The sequence below is a fragment of the Arabidopsis lyrata genome, assembly GCF_000004255.2.
Source record: "Arabidopsis lyrata subsp. lyrata unplaced genomic scaffold ARALYscaffold_6, whole genome shotgun sequence".
In the NCBI taxonomy this organism is placed as follows: domain Eukaryota; kingdom Viridiplantae; phylum Streptophyta; class Magnoliopsida; order Brassicales; family Brassicaceae; genus Arabidopsis; species Arabidopsis lyrata.
Window position 1 is genome coordinate 3,598,774 of NW_003302550.1, and position 20,306 is coordinate 3,619,079.

At 38.8% G+C, this 20,306-nt stretch overlaps 4 protein-coding genes across 7 annotated transcripts; 2 read left to right on the forward strand and 2 right to left on the reverse strand.

Annotated features, from left to right (window-relative positions):
• Positions 1 to 398: 398 nt before the first annotated feature.
• Positions 399 to 7,239, reverse strand: LOC9307424 (translation factor GUF1 homolog, chloroplastic). Of its 2 annotated transcripts, none has more exons than XM_021022276.1 (22): positions 6,958 to 7,239; positions 6,693 to 6,869; positions 6,518 to 6,604; positions 6,234 to 6,290; positions 6,011 to 6,076; positions 5,515 to 5,577; positions 5,131 to 5,175; positions 4,931 to 5,031; positions 4,575 to 4,671; positions 4,275 to 4,346; positions 3,684 to 3,838; positions 3,546 to 3,603; positions 3,182 to 3,262; positions 2,863 to 2,949; positions 2,672 to 2,743; positions 2,445 to 2,579; positions 2,261 to 2,334; positions 1,755 to 1,842; positions 1,363 to 1,440; positions 1,003 to 1,078; positions 730 to 764; positions 399 to 657 (listed from the first exon to the last, which is right to left on the reverse strand). In XM_021022276.1, the coding sequence occupies exons 1-22, from the start codon at positions 7,198 to 7,200 to the stop codon at positions 556 to 558; spliced, it is 2,049 nt and encodes a 682-aa protein (XP_020877935.1). In that variant the 5' UTR covers positions 7,201 to 7,239; the 3' UTR covers positions 399 to 555. The 2 variants fall into 2 exon arrangements, with proteins under 2 accessions (XP_020877935.1, XP_020877934.1); XM_021022275.1 differs by having other exon boundaries at positions 399 to 651; positions 724 to 764.
• Positions 7,240 to 7,715: 476 nt separating this feature from the next.
• LOC9309444 lies at positions 7,716 to 12,016 on the forward strand. Of its 3 annotated transcripts, none has more exons than XM_021020512.1 (13): positions 7,716 to 7,811; positions 8,378 to 8,800; positions 8,966 to 9,279; positions 9,367 to 9,459; positions 9,555 to 9,645; positions 9,840 to 9,933; positions 10,013 to 10,110; positions 10,302 to 10,371; positions 10,564 to 10,667; positions 10,757 to 10,873; positions 10,983 to 11,059; positions 11,164 to 11,208; positions 11,298 to 12,016. In XM_021020512.1, exons 2-13 carry the CDS (start codon positions 8,492 to 8,494, stop codon positions 11,833 to 11,835), a joined length of 1,950 nt encoding a protein of 649 aa, XP_020876171.1. In that variant the 5' UTR covers positions 7,716 to 7,811; positions 8,378 to 8,491; the 3' UTR covers positions 11,836 to 12,016. The 3 variants fall into 3 exon arrangements, with proteins under 3 accessions (XP_020876171.1, XP_020876170.1, XP_020876172.1); XM_021020511.1 differs by lacking the exon at positions 7,716 to 7,811 and adding an exon at positions 7,841 to 8,104; XM_021020513.1 differs by lacking the exon at positions 7,716 to 7,811 and adding an exon at positions 8,134 to 8,153.
• Positions 12,017 to 12,111: 95 nt separating this feature from the next.
• On the reverse strand, positions 12,112 to 15,250 carry LOC9307425 (ATP synthase subunit beta-1, mitochondrial). Its single transcript, XM_002873330.2, has 9 exons — positions 14,694 to 15,250; positions 14,306 to 14,381; positions 14,131 to 14,219; positions 13,930 to 14,047; positions 13,749 to 13,852; positions 13,491 to 13,649; positions 13,169 to 13,393; positions 12,761 to 13,072; positions 12,112 to 12,498 (listed from the first exon to the last, which is right to left on the reverse strand). Exons 1-9 carry the CDS (start codon positions 15,165 to 15,167, stop codon positions 12,385 to 12,387), a joined length of 1,671 nt encoding a protein of 556 aa, XP_002873376.1. The 5' UTR covers positions 15,168 to 15,250; the 3' UTR covers positions 12,112 to 12,384.
• Positions 15,251 to 15,756: 506 nt separating this feature from the next.
• LOC9309445 (ATP synthase subunit beta-3, mitochondrial) lies at positions 15,757 to 18,940 on the forward strand. The gene is made up of 9 exons (XM_002871309.2): positions 15,757 to 16,464; positions 16,728 to 16,803; positions 16,895 to 16,983; positions 17,074 to 17,191; positions 17,282 to 17,385; positions 17,487 to 17,645; positions 17,719 to 17,943; positions 18,047 to 18,358; positions 18,564 to 18,940. The coding sequence occupies exons 1-9, from the start codon at positions 15,982 to 15,984 to the stop codon at positions 18,675 to 18,677; spliced, it is 1,680 nt and encodes a 559-aa protein (XP_002871355.1). The 5' UTR covers positions 15,757 to 15,981; the 3' UTR covers positions 18,678 to 18,940.
• The last annotated feature ends 1,366 nt before the right edge of the window (positions 18,941 to 20,306 follow it).

The following is a 20,306-nucleotide window of genomic DNA, read 5'->3' on the forward strand; positions in this document are numbered from 1 at the left end:
TGTTTTTTTACTAACCACTTCGTTCTCCAACAACTGAATTCATTCAAACTTAAATTTGTTTATATATGTCCACATTATCCAAACAATCCATGGAAAAGACTTATCTAATCCCTCCTGGCAATCTTCTTTATCATTCGAGATGCTTAACAAGTGATGCAAATTATTGTACAACGAGTCCAATCATCCGTATTCCAGAGAAGAAATGTTCGATAAAGGCAAAGCTCACACTTGTCTGGTCAGAAGACATTAAAAAAGAGCAAGTGATTCACAATTTCCACTTTGCATCCACATTGACATAACTGTCATCCTAATTCCACTATTTCTGTAAGCTTAGAGATGTTGAATCGTTTTGCTTTTGCATCCACATAAACACCGTATCATTTCACTTTTTTTTTTTAAAAAATTTTAATCAATACTTTGATGCGTTTTTCTTTGTATGAAATCCTTTTAAACATTGCATTATGTGAAATTAGTTTGCATAAAATTACAAAGTGATCAAATGAAATATATTTAATTGATTTTGAGTGACTTAAAAGTGGAGAAACCCACAAGATGTCACAATACTTCTCGTTCAAGTTTGAGGACCGCCATGAAAGCTTCTTGAGGGACGTCAACTCTACCTATGGCTTTCATTCTCTTCTTACCTGCCGCCTGTTTGACACAACAACACATTTTAAGGAACGCAGAAACCGCTGAAGATACAATCATGAAATCAAGATATACCTGTTTCTTAAGAAGCTTCTTCTTCCGAGAAATATCTCCACCTGAATGAATCATAGTAACAAGATCAGATATGGCTTTGTGGGAACAAACACGTCAAAGAGAAAACTATTTCATTCTCTGTGTCTGAATCCAGTTGTGCAAGAAAGAGCCTTTAGAAGAAGTTTCCGATAATACAAGAGCTTACACTAAAACGGTTAATGAGTTTCGATATCAAGTCAGCTGGTGATTATTTCATGCTTTTATGAAAGGAGGAAGGGAAGCAATGGAATGTGTACTTACCATAACATTTTGCCAAAACATCTTTTCTGATTGCTGAGAGTGCTTCACTAGCAATCACCTTGGATCCTATACAAGCCTGTAAGTATATGTATATGTCAAAACATCTTCCGTGGTTTTTATATTACTATATTCTAAGGGCATTGTCAGATAACCAAGCAGGAACACAGTTCATCAGACCCATCTGATCACAAGTAAGTTTTATAAGCTCAGAAGGAGAAGACTTAAGATCCAATCCATCTTATGTGCCTCAGGCCCTAGGAGTTAGATTTAGAATCTTCAAGCATTCGTAGAAATGTAAGTTATTTGGAAGAGAACTCTCTAGCAAATTATTTTCAAAAGCTTGGAAATGCAGATATATACCTGGATGGGCACTTTAAACATTTGTCGTGGAATAAGCTCTTTGAGTTTTTGAGTCAAAGCTCTCCCAACAGAATATGCCTGGAAGTACAGTACAAAACGATTCCACAATACTGTGAGGACAAGACTCTAATATAACCCAATGCTAAATCCTGAGAGATGTACTAATCTCGGCAGTGAGAGCTTTAAGCTAATGGGAACAGTTCCACAAAACTTCACAATCAGAAACGTGTGAAAGATAGTTAGCAGTGCCTTTTGTTTCCATCAATCTACTTGTCAAACTTATTCGGCAAGTGAAATTGTATAATTGCGATTGCTGAACCAATTATTTCTATTCAGGTATAAGAGTGTGTATGTATGCTATGTTCAGATTAAAGAGCTTAAGCAAAAATAACCTTGTCTCTGTGTACGATGGTTGACAAAGGTTCCACCATTTCAGCATTAATCAGAATATCGAGTTTTATCAGATCGCTTTCCCTGTACCTGCACACATATTTCAAGAAACAAAAAAACTAGTTGAATATCTTAAGATGCTAAGAAAATAAATCAAAAAGAGCAAAGGGAACATATATGTATTAAGCTTATATGGAAATTGAAGAAACCGAGCTTCCTTCTGTTCCAATCATATAGTTTAGTCAACCTGAAGAAGCTGACAGTAGTTAACTTGTACAAAGAAGGGCTACCAAATTTTACGTAGAGAGCAACACGATAATTAACCTGATTGAAACTGATCTGATGGTGCTAAGAATATATATTACAGATTACTTGGGATTACTAAGAAAAGAATATAGATTCTTATCTTTAAGAAAATCTGACGCATTTCTTAGTTAATCAACTAAAATAGAAGACATGCATCAGAAATTAAGAGAAAGATCTGTGCATCAAAGTTGAAAGAACTAACCCAATAACTGAGTATTCCATGCTAGCATATCCCTTGGTTCTCGACTTCAATTGGTCAAAGAAATCTCCCACCATCTGCAAAAAGGTAGGGAGAAATTATTTAGAAGATCAGTTAACATAAATAAGAAAGACATGTCTAAACTTTCATTGGGGTTATCTTAACTCTGCACAAGCAGAAAACTCACCTCTGCAAGAGGTAACTCATAGAGGATCGAAGCTCTGTTCTCAGCTATATATTTCATTTCTTTGAACTCCCCTCTCCTCTCTTGGGCGAGCTCCATAAGCGCACCGATATAGTCTTTTGGTGTAAGCAGCTCAATCTGTATAATACCGGTTTGCAGTAAGGAAATGTAATTCTACGAAATGTGGGGTGTGAACTTATCAGCAATAACTATGCAGCAGAAAAGGTAACCTTAACATATGGCTCCTCGACCGATTTCCTTTGCCCAGGATCTGGAAGGCGTGATGGATTTGAGCACAAAGTCTGCAGTAAAATTTATCACAGGTAATAAGGCTATAGATATCAAGAAAGAAGCACAAAAGGATGCAATTTTCAGGGAACAAAGAAGAATATTTAAAAGTGTAGGATCAAGAGGAAATTACAGTATCACCATTTACAGAGTTCACCCTATAAACAACACTTGGAGCTGTGGTAATAAGATTTAAGTTGTACTCCCTCTCTAGCCTTTCCTGTGAAGAAGAATGAACTGGAGGGTAAGAGTGAAGAATGATATAATTCACTTTGTGGAGTATAATTTATGGCGGCATCAATCGGGGTGGAAACTGTAAATATGTAGAATACTAACAGATAACTCAGTATATATGAATTTTTTTTGTCTATCTTCTGTTATCAGCATAGGAAATTTTCATTCAGAGACGTACCAAAAACATTTTAAAACAAGAAGAGCAAAACATATCTTACCTGCACAATTTCCATGTGTAGAAGACCCAAAAAGCCGCATCTAAAGCCAAAACCCATGGCACTTGAAGTTTCAGGCTCAAACTGCAGGATAAAGACCAAGATGAGGACAAGCCTATAGATGAATTAATGCTACGCTCCTTAGACCAAATGTGAATACTTTTAACAAAGATATATACAATAGAGGACTGAAATCCCTAGACCAGTTCTTTGCAAAACAAAACTTTACTTTTCAATTAGCATACTGAGCCTAAAAATATATTGGCCAAGTAAGCATACGGAGATCATAGTTTTTTTCGTCCGTGCAAATTATTCTGGGTACAGACGAAAGAAAAATGTTGTTTTCTGTCATTTTATTCTACTATACCTTCAGTGCAGCATCATTGAGTTGCAATTTTTCCAATGCATCGCGAAGATCGGGAAACCTGCCATCATAGATTAAGTGTGAAAAAATATAAAAAATTAAAAAGCAAAAAGTCAACAAACAAAAGCAAAAACTCAGTACTGGTCAGCGTCAACTGGAAATAGGCCACAAAACACCATAGGGGTAGCTTCCTCGTAACCAGGTAAAGAGCTTTCTGCCTTTCTGCTATAATGTGTTATTGTATCTCCTACCCTGGCATCTGCAACAGATCTTACAGAAGCCGCAATATATCCTACCTGTAGTTAAGGACAGTAACATTCAAAATATGTGCAAGAAATGTGGCATGATATTCAGGCATGTCTAATATACACCAGCAGCATCGATCAGTGCTAAAAACATCTTCCTAACTAATAGAACTTGAGCAAGGGAAGATGCAACTAATCGTTCCCTCTCAAATCTAGCCAAACAATAAAAGTGAAAACATATTTGTTTCATTGCAATCAGATTGTTATTAACCACAACTCTATCTTCTACCAAAGCTGCTACAAGGAAATGATAAGGAAATCCTTCCATTTACAAATGCAAACAGTTTTCCTATTAACATGTGTTGGAATAGAACATCTCCATTTCATCATACCATGATGTAAGAAAAAAATTCAATAAAAATGGGAAATGAAAGCACATGAAAGTAAATGAAACAAACAAAATATTATGTTCAAAAGAGTGCACTACCTCACCCGCATATAATTCATCCACTTGAATTTGATTTGGAGATAGAACTCCAACTTCATCCGCAAAATAATCCTGCAATTGATGCAAAACTGAGAACATGGCAGATACTGGTGAAACATAAGAAAGCTACATATTCTCAACTTTCCCGAAAGAATTACAAAAATAACACTTCACATCGCTCTAAATACATAGACCGCGAAGAGCTATCTCATGCACAAATTACATTCAATTTATTATTGGCAAATGGAAAGCTGTCTCGATTAAATAGAAAGACAGCACAGTAGAGTAAAAAGGATAAACCTTTCCGCTTGCCATGAAAAAAATTCTGTCGCCTTTCTTCACTTTCCCATCAATAACTCGAAAGTATACAATGACACCACGATATGGATCATAATAACTGCAGTAAAATGTATTGTGGACAAAAAATCTAAGTAGTTAACATGTAAAAACTACACACTTGTAGACTAATCAAGCAAAAAAAACCAGTATTTCACGCGCATTTTTAGTTTACCAGTGACTAACTGGAACTGACTTGACATGCCAATGACCAGTCCAATCATTATATAACAATACAACTTCGACTCCAAGACTCAATTTCATACTGTTTTTTCTAGAAAAGGCAAAAATATTTATGGATAAAAACAACAAGTGCAAACCTGTCAAAAATTAAAGCTCTTAAGGGATTTCCTGCAGTATCGAGAGGTGCAGGTATCCTTTGAACAATTGCATCCAAAATCTCGGTAATACCAATTCCCTCCTGCGTCAATATATTATTCCCCAAAATTTGTAATTGAATGGATAGAGACACGTCTTAATTTTTGAGTAGCAGAATAGCAAAACAATTTTAAAATCTAACCTTTGCCGAGCAGAATATCGCTTTGCTACAATCTAACCCAATAACCTACAACCAATACGAATTATCAATCAGTGTTCACATAAAGGCTGATGTCTCTGAGATTGCAGCAGTGAGACAATTACCCCATTAGAGGAACATGAGACTGGATCATGATATCACAAAGAAAATGTTTAAAGCATACAAGAATGTACCGAAAATGATTAAAAATAATAGAACCTTGTAAAATGTCATGATAATATATTGACAACAGCAAAATAAAAGACTGAAGAGTTTTTGCAGACACCCAAAAAGGAATACTGTTCAAATTATTACTGGCTGCATTGTATGATTGCTATTAAGTACTAACATCATAAAATGGGCAACACAATGAACATAATCACCAACCTCCTCAATCTCCCTGAGAACTTTCTCTGGCTCAGCGCCTGGAAGGTCAATCTTATTCAAAACCTGCAGGAAGAAGTAGAGTTCATTTGCTTTAAACTTTGGTATACAGACCAAATATTTGAACAAAAAGAATAAACCACCTTACATAATTGTATCCTGTAGAGTCATGAATCAGATTGAAGCAATAACGAAACGTTAAATGATATAATCATTTTATCCTAGACTAGCTATTCTTTTCTTCATTACGCATCTTCTATGTACTGCTGGAGTGATACTAGCTATTTTTGTAACATGTTTGGCCTGTTTGAAACTTAACTTATTGTAGACTCCGATTTCTTTTAAATAAAACGGGCATTGACGTCATTAAATAATCTTCCATGGAGATGAGACAGAGGAACGAATGATGATAACTACCACATATACTTGAAAAGTGATTTATTAAAAAGAATGTATAATGTATAAACGCTAATAAGATGAAGCATAATTGTGTACTTACAGGAATAATTTCGAGGTTGTTTTCCAAGGCCAAATACACATTAGCCAATGTTTGTGCTTCCACACCCTAAAGCACATGTTAGAGGAAGTACTTAGAAAGATTTTCACTAATGTAGTCATCAAAAAAGAACGAAATTACCAAGCGAAAAAACAGCTAAAGCAATACAGATTCCAGATTTCCACAACGTGTCAGAAAAGTGTATGTCAAGAGAAGGAAAAATCACCTGGGATGCATCGACAACAAGAAGAGCACCCTCGCAAGCAGCAAGAGATCGGGAAACCTATGTATAAAAAGAAATAAACAGTGCATTGTTCATCAAAACTGCAACTTAATATAGTTTGTATATATTCCAAAATGTAAAAAAGTTTAGGCTTTTAGGTGATATAAAACACTCAAACCAAGTAAGTTCTCACATATGAATGTAAGCATGAAAATTAACTACATGGCTAAGCTTCAAATATATCCGTAGAGGCGTAGACAATAGGTACATTAGAAGATTGTAAGTACCTCGTAAGAGAAATCAACATGACCTGGAGTATCTATCAAGTTGAGGCAATATGGTGTATCTTCATAAACATAACGCATTCGAGCTGCCTGCACAAACATACAACACAGAGTTACAAAGTCAGAATCAGACTGTTGAGCAATCTTAGTGTGCAGAGAAAACGATAGAAACAAAAACCTGAAGCTTGATAGTGATGCCTCGTTCTCTCTCTAAATCCATGTTATCAAGAAACTGCTCCTTCATATCTCTGTTCTGAACAGTACCAGTCACCTGAAGCAACTTATCCGCTAACGTAGATTTCCCATGATCAATATGAGCTATAATACTAAAATTCCTGATGTTCGAAATCGGAACCTGCGAAACAAATTCAATTTTAAAAAATCTGAATTCTTCCCCAAGTTTCGGCACACGGATGATGACAGTAAACAAAACAGAACCCGACCTTCAAAAGACGGTCTTGACCAGAACGGGCGGCTAATTTGGAGCCAGAGACAGAGAGACCACTCTGAGGCTCAGTTCCAGCTGTGGCCTGGCAAAGTATCTGTAACTTCCGATAAGAGTGACGGCGGAATCCGGAGACGGAAATGGAGGAGAGACGACGGAGAGCAGGGGAAGAAGAAGATGTAGAAGTTCCGGATAAGAAGAACGTTGGAGGAAATAAGTCCATAGCAGAAGCCATGGCCATGGCACTGTGTAAGTCTCTAGACCTCTACTGTTTTGAGAGGAATCGTTTTTAAGAATCCTGAGCCACAGACTTAAGAAAAAAAGAAACTATGTAATTGGGCCAGCCCATCAGATTCTAACCCACCGACCCGACCCGATCCAAATCTGTTGTCATAAAATAACAATTGTTTGGTGTGCAATATTAATCAAATTAAATCGAAATTGAACTAAAAATCTTGAATACAAATTCAACCACAAATGGAATTTTTGTTAATTGATACAAATGTCCGGATCAAAAGTGGCTTATCTGCATTGTCTGAACCAGAGATTTTGAGAATATAAGACTCTTTTTATTCAATGATGAGTTGATTAGTGTTTAATCATTTTTTATATAGATCTTCACATGCCTTAAGACTAATATAATCCCTTTGAAAAGTCCTAACCTTTTGCGCAATTTCGGTTTAGAAGTAAGAAGAGTGAGAATTGAAGCAAAGATGAGTTTTTTACTTCCGCGGAATTTAAAAAGACAGAGCACAAGATGAGTCAATGTCGTGGTAATAAGGGAAGCTTTGACCAATCCATCACCGCTTGTGACTCTCTTTTTAACATGGGGGAGGAGATTAAAGAAAAAAGGTTTAGACTTTTCTTCGTTTGTTTCTTTATCAAGCTGGTTGTTTCAATTTGGCTCTAGCTGATGGTCCAATCTCTCTCTTTTAATTTTTTGCTGTTGAATCCTCTTTTTTCTGATTTCTTCCTTGGTTCATAGTTTCATACTACTCTCCTTGACTTTCTCCTTTTTAACATCAATTCTCGTGTTCGAGGTTCCTTTGTCTTTTGTCTTTTCACTGTTGTGTGTCGTGAATCCCAAGCTCAATACCTCCGGAATTGGCTTGGCCCACGTCTTTTCTGGTCTTTTTCTCTGCTAGGTAAGTCTTCTTCTTCGCATTCCTCTGCTCAAAATCCGATCTTGCCTAGGTATTTTGGATATACAGGGGCTTGCACAGTGTTTGACTTAAAGGCTTTACTTCGTGAACGGCTTTCGGCTTGATGTGAATCTGTTAATTTACCTCAAGGCGATTACAATGTCTTCAAACTATTTCGGACACGATCCTGTCCCTGTTTTGCTAATTTACTTTGGACGATTCGGTTTCCTTGAGTCTCTTGATCTGACTTTTTCCTTACTTTGTCCTTTGTTCTAGGTTATTTACTCTTGCTGGTTTTGGATCAAAGTCTCGAGATTTTTTGTTAGACTACTCTTCCCACAGTGGCATGATCTTTCCGATAACTTAGCTTAAGGTCTTTTGAAAAGAGTTATGGGGAGTTTTTGCTCCAAGAGCCTTGGAATCAATTTTGGCAGCGAGTATTCAGGTTCAAGTGTGGCTGATGATGGTCGAGAACCTGATTTTGGCCACCCACAACCAAATGGACAAACCAGTTTGATTGTTCCTGGTATGAGGCAGCTTATGGTTAAAGACGTTAAGGAACAAAACCAATTAAAAGATGTTTTCTCTTTCCGCGAAAGGGAAGCTGAAGATAATTTCTATGATGGGATTCCGACGTATACCATGGCTCCATCACAGAAAATCCGGTCTGCAAAATCAACTCAAACCGCAGTTTCAAAGGTTAGTATGGACGAAATGAGATAGAAATAAGCTCCTTTTAGCAACTAAGATTAAGAGTTAAAGCATTGTCTCTTAGTAACGGCAAGTGTCTGTGTCTTTTAAGTTTTACCTGTATGAAGTCCTAAAATGTCGTGAGAACAATCCGAATTTGCTACACTGTGGCAGGTTACAGAGGCAAGTGTGCTTTTAGGCAAAGCGGGGTTAGGTAAAGCAAAGGATGTTTTGGATACCCTTGGGAGTAGCATGACGGATCTTAGCAGTGGTGGATTTACTTCTGGAATAGCAACTAAAGGCAATGAACTCGGGATCTTATCTTTTGAAGTAGCAAACACAATTGTTAAAAGCTCAAATCTCATTGATTCCCTTTCTAAGAGGAACATCGAGTATTTAAAAGGAACTGTCCTTTATTCCGAGGGTGTTCAAAATTTAGTCTCGAATGATTTCCATGAACTCCTCAGACTTGTTGCAGCTGATAAGAGGTGAAAATTCGAGTCTAGACGGCTTCTTTGTTTTTTCTTAGCTTTTTTAAAACACATGGCAAAATAGTTCTTTTGATATATTTGCAGGCAGGAGCTGCAAGTTTTCTCGGGAGAAGTGGTTCGGTTTGGAAACCGATCCAAAGATTTTCAGTGGCATAATTTACAGCGCTATTTCGATAGGTAGCTTTATACAAAATATTTGTGCACAAGCGAATGTTAATATTTGTTTGTCATAGCTTTCTTTTGAGCTGCCGAATTGTTTCTTTTGTCTTCAGGATTAGCAAAGAATTAACTCCTCAAAGGCAATTAAAGGAAGACGCGGTGTTGGTTGTTGACCAACTGATGGTTCTAGTGCAGTATACTGCTGTGAGTGAATACTCTCTAAAATTAGAAACTCTAAAAGCATATTGACTTGTTCTTGCTACTTAGATTTGGTGTTCTATGCGTTGAGCTATCAGATATCTTTTTTAGTAGCTGTTTACTTTCGAAAGAATATGTGATAGAAAAATGGAGGTTATTTTTCATGTCACTCAGACATCTCAATATCTCTTTTGGTTCAGGAACTATACCAAGAACTCCAAGTATTGTATCGATTGGAGAAAGACTATGAGCAGAAGCGTCGAGAAGAAGAGAACTCAGCTAACAGCAGTAAGGGTAAGTTATCGAAGACTATTTGCCTGCTTGATTAGATTTGAAACATTGGGTAGATGACAGCGTTCTCTTTTTCACGTAGGTGATGGCCTTGCAATCTTAAAAACGGAACTTAAAGCCCAGAAAAAGGTAGTGAAAAGCTTAAAGAAAAAGTCGTTGTGGTCCAGAGGTTTTGAAGAGGTGTGTACAGCTTTATCATTTAACCTCACCAAATCCTTCAGCTGCATGGTGTAAATGCATCGTTTTAAATCACTTCAAACATTACACTTCACCAACTAAAATCCAGTCAAACTAAATCTCTTGTTACAAAAATCTTGCAAACAGTAATAGATTATTATGATTTTTAACTCACCCGCTAACTTGTATTTCAGGTGATGGAGAAACTAGTAGACATTGTACATTTCTTGTTGCTAGAGATTCATAATATCTTCGGTGGTGCCGGTATGTAAGTTCCTCCTTTTTGTACCTTCACCATGTGCTACTGAGCATGTATCTAAGCTTTTGAATATATTTTCTCGGCCACTGCTCTATTTTAGTACATACTGTAATTTTTCTTGTTAATTGATCCTCCATAATTAAGTTTTCACATAAAAACATGAATTTTCTTATATCAAATTCACTTTCTTTGCCCAGATGATCAACCATCAAAGAAAGGAGCTGCAGATTATGATAAAAGATTGGGTCCTGCTGGTCTTGCTTTACATTATGCAAATATAATTGTGCAAATTGATACACTTGTGAGTACAAACGTAGCATTGCTTCATTTGGTTTGGTTGGTTCTGTGTATTCTCTTAATCATATCGCATGTGTGTTTCGATGGGTATAGGTCGCTCGTGCAAGCTCTATAACTTCAAATGCAAGGGATTCTCTGTACCAAAGCTTGCCACCTGGTATAAAATTGGCTCTTCGTTCCAAGATAAAATCTTTCAATGTCGATAAGGAGGTAATGTCTTCTGGCTTACACTCTGGTGTACAAAACTGAAGAAAGAATGTGGTTGTTTGGCCAATCACACTAAACACAAGGTGCGTATGGTTTCTGATTTTTATGACAGCTTTCGGTTACACAAATTAAGGACGAGATGGAGAGGACACTGCATTGGCTTGTCCCTGTTGCAGGCAATACCACCAAGTAAGAAATCTGACCCTTCTTTCGTCACGCTGGCTTTACAATTTTTTATCTCGGTATAAATTTTATTTTTAATGGCTAATGATTGTTGAATGGGTTCATCACAGAGCGCATCATGGTTTTGGCTGGGTTGGAGAGTGGGCAAATACAGGGTGAGTGATGAATGAAATGAGACCTGCAACTTCTCTTCACCTGCATTTTGTGTTTTTTTTCGCCAATGCTTTCTTTTTTAATCTTACAGGACTGATTTCACTAGTAAGCCTAGTGGTGGAGATATACTACGTATCGAAACACTCTATCACGCTAGTAAAGAAAAGACAGAGATCTACATTCTTGGACAGATAATTTGGTTACAACATTTGGTTACAAAAGCGAAGAGCGACGCTCGAGGAGTGCCTAGACTTTCTTCTATCAAGTCTCCATTGAATACTACAAACCAGCAAATAATATCTGAACCACTCAGTGTCCCATTAGTAACAGATGAGGAGCAAAAGCTGTTACAAGAGGCAAGCACAAGAAAGAGAACTCTATGTGTTAGCAAGAGTCAGGATTTTGATTCTGAGTACTCGCGGGCAAGAAAGTGCGACCCTTTGAGCAAAAGCAGCGAGTATTTTCGTGGAGTGAGAAGAAGCAAATCAGCTGCAGTGAAGAGGTATTCTTCAGGTTTTCCGCTTCTTGACTTTGCTATTGACAAGGAAAAAGTGTTGGATGTGATAGATCGGGTCGATGTGCCAAGAGATCATAAAGCATTGTTAAAAGAAAGTAGCTTGAGCTTCTAATGGAGAGTTGTGTGTGTTTGTGGTCTCACCAATGCACAAAACCGGCTTCTGATTCATACTGATTCATACTTGTTTGGTTGTATATAAGAGCATAAAAGAAAGGGTATGGAAGAAGCTATAATGTGACGTAATATTGTTAGATCATTTGCAATATTTCAATATAGTGATACATTTTCAGGAATGGGATGTTATATTGCTTGCGATGGGTCAATGATAATGATGATCATCATACCAACACTTGCACACCTTTCTATGAAACAAAATAACAAAGGACACTGACATCAAAAATTCTTAAACATACATTTCAATTAGAATCTGCAAGATTTTCAAATTTATTTCAACAAAGCAAAACAACCAAAAATTTGAGTAACAGTGAATGGATCTGTTCAGTATCATCTTGCCAGCTCTCATGGAATTTGAACCAAAAGAAACTATAATTACGGAACTCAGATTCCGTTTGGTCGGGGAGTCGCAGGCATTGTTTTTTTTTTTTCGTTATTGTCAGAAAAATAAGAGAAGTATTAAGCATGAAAGAGCTGAATCAATCCCTTAAGCTGCTGACTCTTTAGCGATCTTCTCTGCCTTTGCAACCACCTCATCGATACCTCCAACCATGTAAAACGATTGTTCAGAAAGATCATCGTACTTGCCATCCAACAAACCCTGAAACAAACACAAGATAATTTGGGTCAGTTACTCTACATATTCCATTTGATAACAACAAATCTATCTATGGCAGAGTCATCTAGACATAGACATCACAAAGAAGTCTTCTATACTAAAAGCCAGTTGTAGTTCAACTTCAAATTCCCAGACATGTTAAGGGAGCATTGAAAGCTTTTAGGAACTCACAGCAAAATGTTTCAAAATCATATGATTATAGCAAAAACTTGTTGTGTATCAAAAATTGTTGTGTGTATCATACCTGGAAACTGTTGATGTTTTCTTTAAGGTCGACATATTTTCCAGGGGCACCAGTGAAGATCTCAGCAACGTGGAATGGCTGACTCAAGAATCTCTGGATCTTACGGGCACGGGCAACAGTCAACTTGTCATCTTCACTTAGCTCATCCATTCCCAAAATGGCAATAATATCTTGCAAGTTCTTGTAGTTCTGTAGCACTTTCTGCACGCCACGAGCCGTGTTGTAGTGCTCCTCTCCCAGAATGTGAGGTGACAGCATACGGGATGTTGAATCCAAAGGATCCACAGCAGGGTAGATACCAAGCTCAGAAATCTTCACATTAAAATAATAAAAGTATCTAGATGTCACCTTTATGAGATTTACACATAAGTATATTGAAAGAAGTATCAGAAAGACACAAATTCACACCTGTCTTGAAAGCACAGTTGTGGCGTCCAAGTGAGCAAAAGTTGTAGCAGGAGCAGGATCAGTCAAATCATCAGCAGGTACATAGATGGCTTGGACTGAGGTGATAGACCCTTTCTTGGTGGTAGTAATTCTCTCTTGAAGAGCACCAAGATCGGAAGCCAGAGTTGGCTGGTAGCCCACAGCAGACGGGATACGACCAAGCAAAGCAGACACTTCAGAGTTGGCCTACACAAAAGAGTATACCAAGTTAAATTTACAATCTCTTCATGCATATATGGCACAAAGGGGCTGAGTAATAGACAAAGCTAGGAACAAGGCTCACCTGAGTGAAACGGAAAATGTTGTCAATGAAAAGCAAGACGTCTTGGCCTTCGGCATCACGGAAATACTCGGCAACAGTCAAACCAGTCAGTCCAACACGGGCACGGGCACCCGGGGGCTCATTCATTTGTCCGTACACTAGAGCACACTTGCTCTCAGACTGTTAAGACAGGAAAACAGAGAGAATTGAGTAACAAATTAAATCAAATGCCGTTTTTAGAAAAAGCAAGGTGAAGAGTAATCAAAATTAATTGAAAACCTGCTTCTCGCCTAGCTTGATGACACCACTCTCAATCATTTCTCTGTACAAGTCATTGCCTTCACGGGTTCGTTCTCCCACACCAGCAAACACAGAGAAACCACCTGTTCAACAGAAAACGCACCCATTAATAAATTGAAACAGATACTAACACGATCAGAACTACTTGTGCTAAACAGACCATGAGCTTTTGCAACATTGTTGATCAGCTCCATAATAAGCACAGTTTTCCCAACACCAGCACCGCCAAAGAGACCAATCTTTCCTCCTCTTTGGTAAGGAGCAAGAAGATCAACAACCTGAAAAGTAAAACCAAGAATCACCTCGGAATAAGAAAACAAGACATGCGACCTGTGGAAACAGTGCAGAGCTAGGAATCTACCTTAATACCAGTGGCCAGGATCTCTTGCCCAGTAGCTAGATCAACCAAAGCCGGAGCATCTCTGTGAATAGGTAAGTAATGTTCGGTCTCTGAGCAACAGCAAGAACATATTGTCATGACAAGTTTGCATAATGTGAGACATTAATTAAGCGTGGGTGAGGCTAAGACTTCTTACTAATTTCGCCTCTCTCGTCGATGGGTTCTCCAAGAACATTCATGATACGTCCAAGAGTAGCTCTTCCAACAGGTACCTTAACAGTGAGAACAACCAAAAAGTCAGTTTTTCGTAATCGCAACTTATTCAGATTAAAGTATCAAGGAAATGATTAGTTTTTCAAATTCACGAAATCATCTGGACGTAGAGTTCCTTGGAAATGAATAGACTTTTGACGAAAAAAGGTGTGAATGGGAAAAGTCAACGTTGAGGATAAGGAAAACACCGAACAGAGACCGGCGAGACTAGGCCAAATCCAATCATCGAATTCACAGATCTATACTCAATAATGGCTGCTTTTACGGATCAGCGATCCAGATGGAAGGATCTAGACCCAGAAAGTACTTACAGTAATCGGAGCACCAGTGTTGAGAACCTTCCTTCCACGGACAAGACCCTCAGTACCATCCATAGCAATGGTCCTGACGACATTTTGACCCAAATGGTGAGACACCTCAAGCACCAGCCTTGTAGGGTGATCCTGCACCTCGAGGGATGTCATGATCGGAGGCAATCCTTCCTGATCCTCGAATCTCACATCGACAATGGCACCGATGACCTGGCAAACACGCCCGATCGCACCTTTACCACCGTAATCATAGGTCTTCTTTCCCTCATCCTTAGCAGGAGCAGAAGATGGCGCAGCTGAGCTTGCCGGTGAAGAGGTCGCGTACTCGGCGACACGGCCGAGGAGGTAGCTACATGGAGCGGCGTGACGAGCGGGTGAAGGAGAAGGAAGCCTGGGGTTACGGTTGCCTAATTTGGCAGCAGATCTGCCGGAAGATGAACGGAGAAGCGATGATAAGACTCTCCGAGACGCCATGAGTGGGTGTGTGTTTGAGAGAGAAAGAGAGAGGAAATGCTAGGGTAATACAACATATGCTGATTGCCGAAACTAAGCTCCACTCTCTCTGTTTGGTGGGCTTAGTTAATGGGCTTATTTGGGCCTATTTTATCCATAGAATACGTATGCTCCAAAGGACTAAGACCTAATCAAGAAGATGACCCTTGGGGATCCATATGATTAACAAAGGTATGTTTTGGCCTCTTGGGAGGTCAAAGTTTGATTGCTAGATCATGCTAAACACATATATTTTTTGTGATAAAAAGTCGTATCAGTAGCAAAACTTTTGAAAAGACCACTGTTAATCCGACATAATACAAACAATTCACCTTACAAATTTATCTGGATTTTCGTATGTATAACGAAACGTTCAAATGTTGGGAACATCGTTTGATTAACAAAATAATTACATTAACCACATTCCACATATAGTTTACATATGTATGATGAAGATGAGAAAATGGTTAGTTTTTGTTATATGTCGACAACTTATTAGTAGTTCTAGTGTACATTTTGTTTTGTTGTTGTTCCGACATTTCCAAATTTATTGCATCGGTTTGGTTTGGTTGGGTTTATGAGAAAGATCAACGTTTTGATTATTTCCTTCTCCAATCAACGGCCTGATGATATGGAACAGAATCGGAAAATCACACGTGTCGCAGTCAGAACAAAACACGTTACGCAGAAGAAGAGGTCTACGCTACTGAATCGAGGAGTGTTATATGGAGAGAAGAGAGGAGAGAACATATTCATTTGATAACCCTAGTAGCCCCTTTTTCTCTGTTTCACAGTCATGGCGAGTCGGCGAATCTTATCATCGCTCCTCCGTTCTTCTTCCGGCAGATCTACTTCTAAATCCTCCTTGATCGGGAGCCGAAATCCAAGGCTTTCATCACCAGGTCCCGCTCATCGAGCCGCGCCATGTGGGACTCTCCTTGGCCGAGTCGCTGAGTATTCGACTTCTTCTCCGGCTAATTCGGCTGCGCCATCGCCTGCTCCTGCTAAGGATGAGGGGAAGAAGACCTACGATTACGGTGGCAAAGGCGCGATCGGGCGTGTTTGTCAGGTTATTGGTGCCATTGTTGATGTTAGATTCGAAGATCAGGAGGGATTGCCTCCGATCATGACATCTCTCGAGGTACAGGATCACCCCACAAGGTTGGTCCTTGAGGTGTCTCATCACTTGGGTCAAAATGTCGTTAGGACCATTGCTATGGATGGTACTGAGGGTCTCGTCCGTGGAAGGAAAGTTCTCAATACTGGCGCTCCAATCACTGTAAGTAGTAGTTTCTGTCTTTGTGAGTTTTCCGGTAGAAGTCTCGTAGATCCGGGATCAGGGCTCAAGTTGGGACATTTTTGCCATTTCATTTCTTAGTCTAGATCTGAGGATATGTTTATGGCAACTCAATTGGAGTGGTTTCTATAGTTTCTTGTCCTAATTTTATCGTTGACTTTGTTCAAAGTTTCCTTTTCTCTAAAGTCTCTTTCTTTCCGATTCATTCATGTCTTATGTTGTGGTGAATTTATCTGTCTACTCAGGTTCCTGTTGGAAGGGCCACCCTTGGACGTATCATGAATGTTCTTGGCGAACCCATTGACGAGAGAGGCGAAATTAGTAAGAAGTCTAAGCCATACTTAAATAATGTCTCAAGTTCGACGGACCTGTTATGATAATTAATTCTTGCTGCTTTTGAATGCTCCAACAGAGACCGAGCATTACTTACCCATTCACAGAGACGCTCCAGCTTTGGTTGATTTGGCCACCGGTCAAGAAATTCTTGCTACTGGTATTAAGGTAGATCCTGTTCCTACCTCTGCACTATTTCCACACGTCACATTCTTTTGTGTTCGGAGCTGACGTTTGTTACTTTCTCTCTTGTATTAGGTTGTTGATCTCCTTGCTCCTTACCAAAGAGGAGGAAAGATTGGGCTTTTTGGCGGTGCTGGCGTTGGGAAAACAGTGCTCATTATGGAACTGATCAACAATGTTGCCAAAGCTCATGGTATGTACTCTCCGGGTATTTTTAAGTAGTGTGCACAATGGTGTTCCAATTTTTTTCAACATATTAACTGGTGCTTCTTGTGATCAATAGGTGGTTTCTCCGTGTTTGCTGGTGTGGGAGAAAGGACCCGTGAAGGCAATGACTTGTACAGAGAAATGATTGAGAGTGGTGTCATCAAGCTAGGCGAGAAACAGGTTTTCAATTAATTTGGATTAGTATTCACCTGTGTTTTTCCTGCAAATGGAATTTAACTGATTTTTGTTGCTCAATTCTATCATTTTTCTTGTCTTAACAGTCCGAGAGCAAATGTGCTCTAGTGTATGGACAAATGAATGAGCCCCCGGGTGCCCGTGCTCGTGTTGGACTGACTGGTTTGACTGTTGCCGAGTATTTCCGTGATGCCGAAGGCCAGGATGTCTTGCTTTTCATTGACAACATCTTCCGTTTCACCCAGGTGAGCCTTATTTTGTTCTATATTTTCAGCACCTTTGTACCATAAGCATGAGCTAAAACACTCTCTCGTATAGGCCAACTCTGAAGTGTCTGCTTTGCTCGGTCGTATCCCGTCTGCTGTGGGTTACCAGCCAACCCTGGCTTCCGATCTTGGTGCTCTTCAAGAGCGAATCACTACCACCAAGAAAGGTTCAATTACCTCAGTCCAAGCCATCTATGTCCCTGCTGATGATTTGACAGATCCTGCTCCTGCCACAACTTTTGCTCACTTGGACGCCACAACTGTGCTGTCAAGACAGGTGTGAACTATCTCCTTCTGATGTTTCTTTTCAATATAGTTCTGCATTTCTTGTAATGCTTCATAAATCTGTCATCTTTATACTTTATCTCTTCCATGTGAAGATTTCTGAGCTTGGTATCTACCCTGCTGTGGATCCTTTGGATTCGACGTCCCGTATGCTCTCCCCTCACATTTTGGGTGAGGAGCACTACAACACAGCTCGTGGTGTGCAAAAAGTGCTACAGAACTACAAGAATTTACAAGATATTATCGCCATTTTGGGAATGGATGAGTTAAGTGAAGATGACAAGCTGACTGTTGCCCGTGCCCGTAAGATCCAGAGATTCCTGAGTCAGCCATTCCATGTTGCTGAAATCTTCACTGGTGCCCCTGGAAAATATGTCGACCTTAAAGAAAACATCAACAGTTTCCAGGTATGATACACACAACAATTTTGATGCACAACAAGTTTTTGCTATAATCATATAATTTTGTTTTGAAACATTTTGCTGTGAGTTCCTAAAAGCTTTCAACTCCTTTGTGATGTCTATGTCTAGATGACTCTGCCATAGATAGATATGTTGTTATCAAATGGAATATGTCGAGTAACTGACCCAAATCATCTTGTGTTTGTTACAGGGTTTGTTGGATGGCAAGTACGATGATCTTTCCGAACAATCGTTTTACATGGTTGGAGGTATCGATGAGGTGGTTGCAAAGGCAGAGAAGATCGCTAAAGAGTCAGCAGCTTAGAAGCTGGATTAATCTCTTTCATATGCTTAATACTTGTCTGTTTCTTGTGACAATAACGAAAAAAAAAACCACTGCCTGTGAGTTACCTACCCCCACCAAGCGGATTTTTAGTTCCGTATTTATAGTTTCTTTGGGTTCGGATTCCAATTGAGAGCTACGAAATGATGCTGAACATATCCTTCATTCCCTTGTACTCAGATTTTTGGTTCATTTACTTCCTTGACTTGTTGAAATAAAGGTTAAGCAAGTCTTGCAGATTATGATTTCTTGATCTCAGGATTTTTCTTTCGCAGAATGCTGCAAGGCTTGGTACGCCAAGCAAGTATAATATCTTATGTCCGAAAAGACAAGCAAAATAGCATCCCTTAATTAGAGTAATATCACGATATTCAAATATTCCATCTACGTTTGTTATACAACAGCAGCACTACATTGCTCATGATAAAACGTGTTGTATACTTGTATATGATATACCCTCATTTTGACGTCCTTACATATCTCGGTGTTTTTACAAAAAGAGAAATTTGGCTGTATAACCAAGAAAAAAGCTTTAATTCACTATCTAACTATTCTAACCATAGAACTATGATATTGTGTAGGTTACATGTATTATTGACAATTTTAACCCTACTCTATATAAAATTGTAATTTCTAAATAAATTAACATGACTCTATTACACTACCACCACCATTGCCACGTTATTGTAGTCACCACTTCCATCGCCGCGAACACCATGGCGCACCATCACTACTACAACCACCACCATCATCTTCGTTACCACCACCACCACCGCGACCACAATAACGTCACCACCACCACTATTGCGACTATGATGACGTCACCATCACCACTACCATGTTGTCACCACCACAACCACGTCATCACCGCCACTATTACCATCATCTTCACCACCATGCCGTCACCACCATAACGACCACCATAACGTCACCACCACCACAGCAATCACCACAACGTCACCATCACCACTATCACTATCACTACCACCACCGCCGCAACCACCATGACAGTCACCACCACCACTGCTACCTCCACCACCATCGCCGTTGTCCCAACCACCACCGACGTCACCATCACCACCACTATATCACCACCAACACTACCACAACTATGTCATCACCACCATACCGTCACCATCACCATCACCGAGTTATTACCATCACCACCACCACTACTTACATTTTATTAAAAATGTTTCGTTCTATACTATTTTATTAGATTCTATACTATCTCATTTAGATTCTAAAGTTTAACTTGGTAGATTAGGTTTCATATGTACTATTCCTAAAGATATAACAATATAATTTCTGTCATGCCTTTAATTCGGTATTTGGGTTCCCTATATTGTATCTCTTAGGATATAGTGTTTATTTTCCGATGTACGTTTAACACAAATTTATGAAAAATTAATAAATTATTCTTAGTAATAACATATTATGCAATTACATTTTATTTTACTCTATACAATTTCATTTTATGTAATTCTATTTAGACATTAAATTTTTATCATTAACCACCTTTTTCATAAACTTATCTGTTTTAAAAAATTTAAATCATGATACATTCAGAAAAGTATATAGATTTTTTATAGAAGAATCATGACTTTGAAA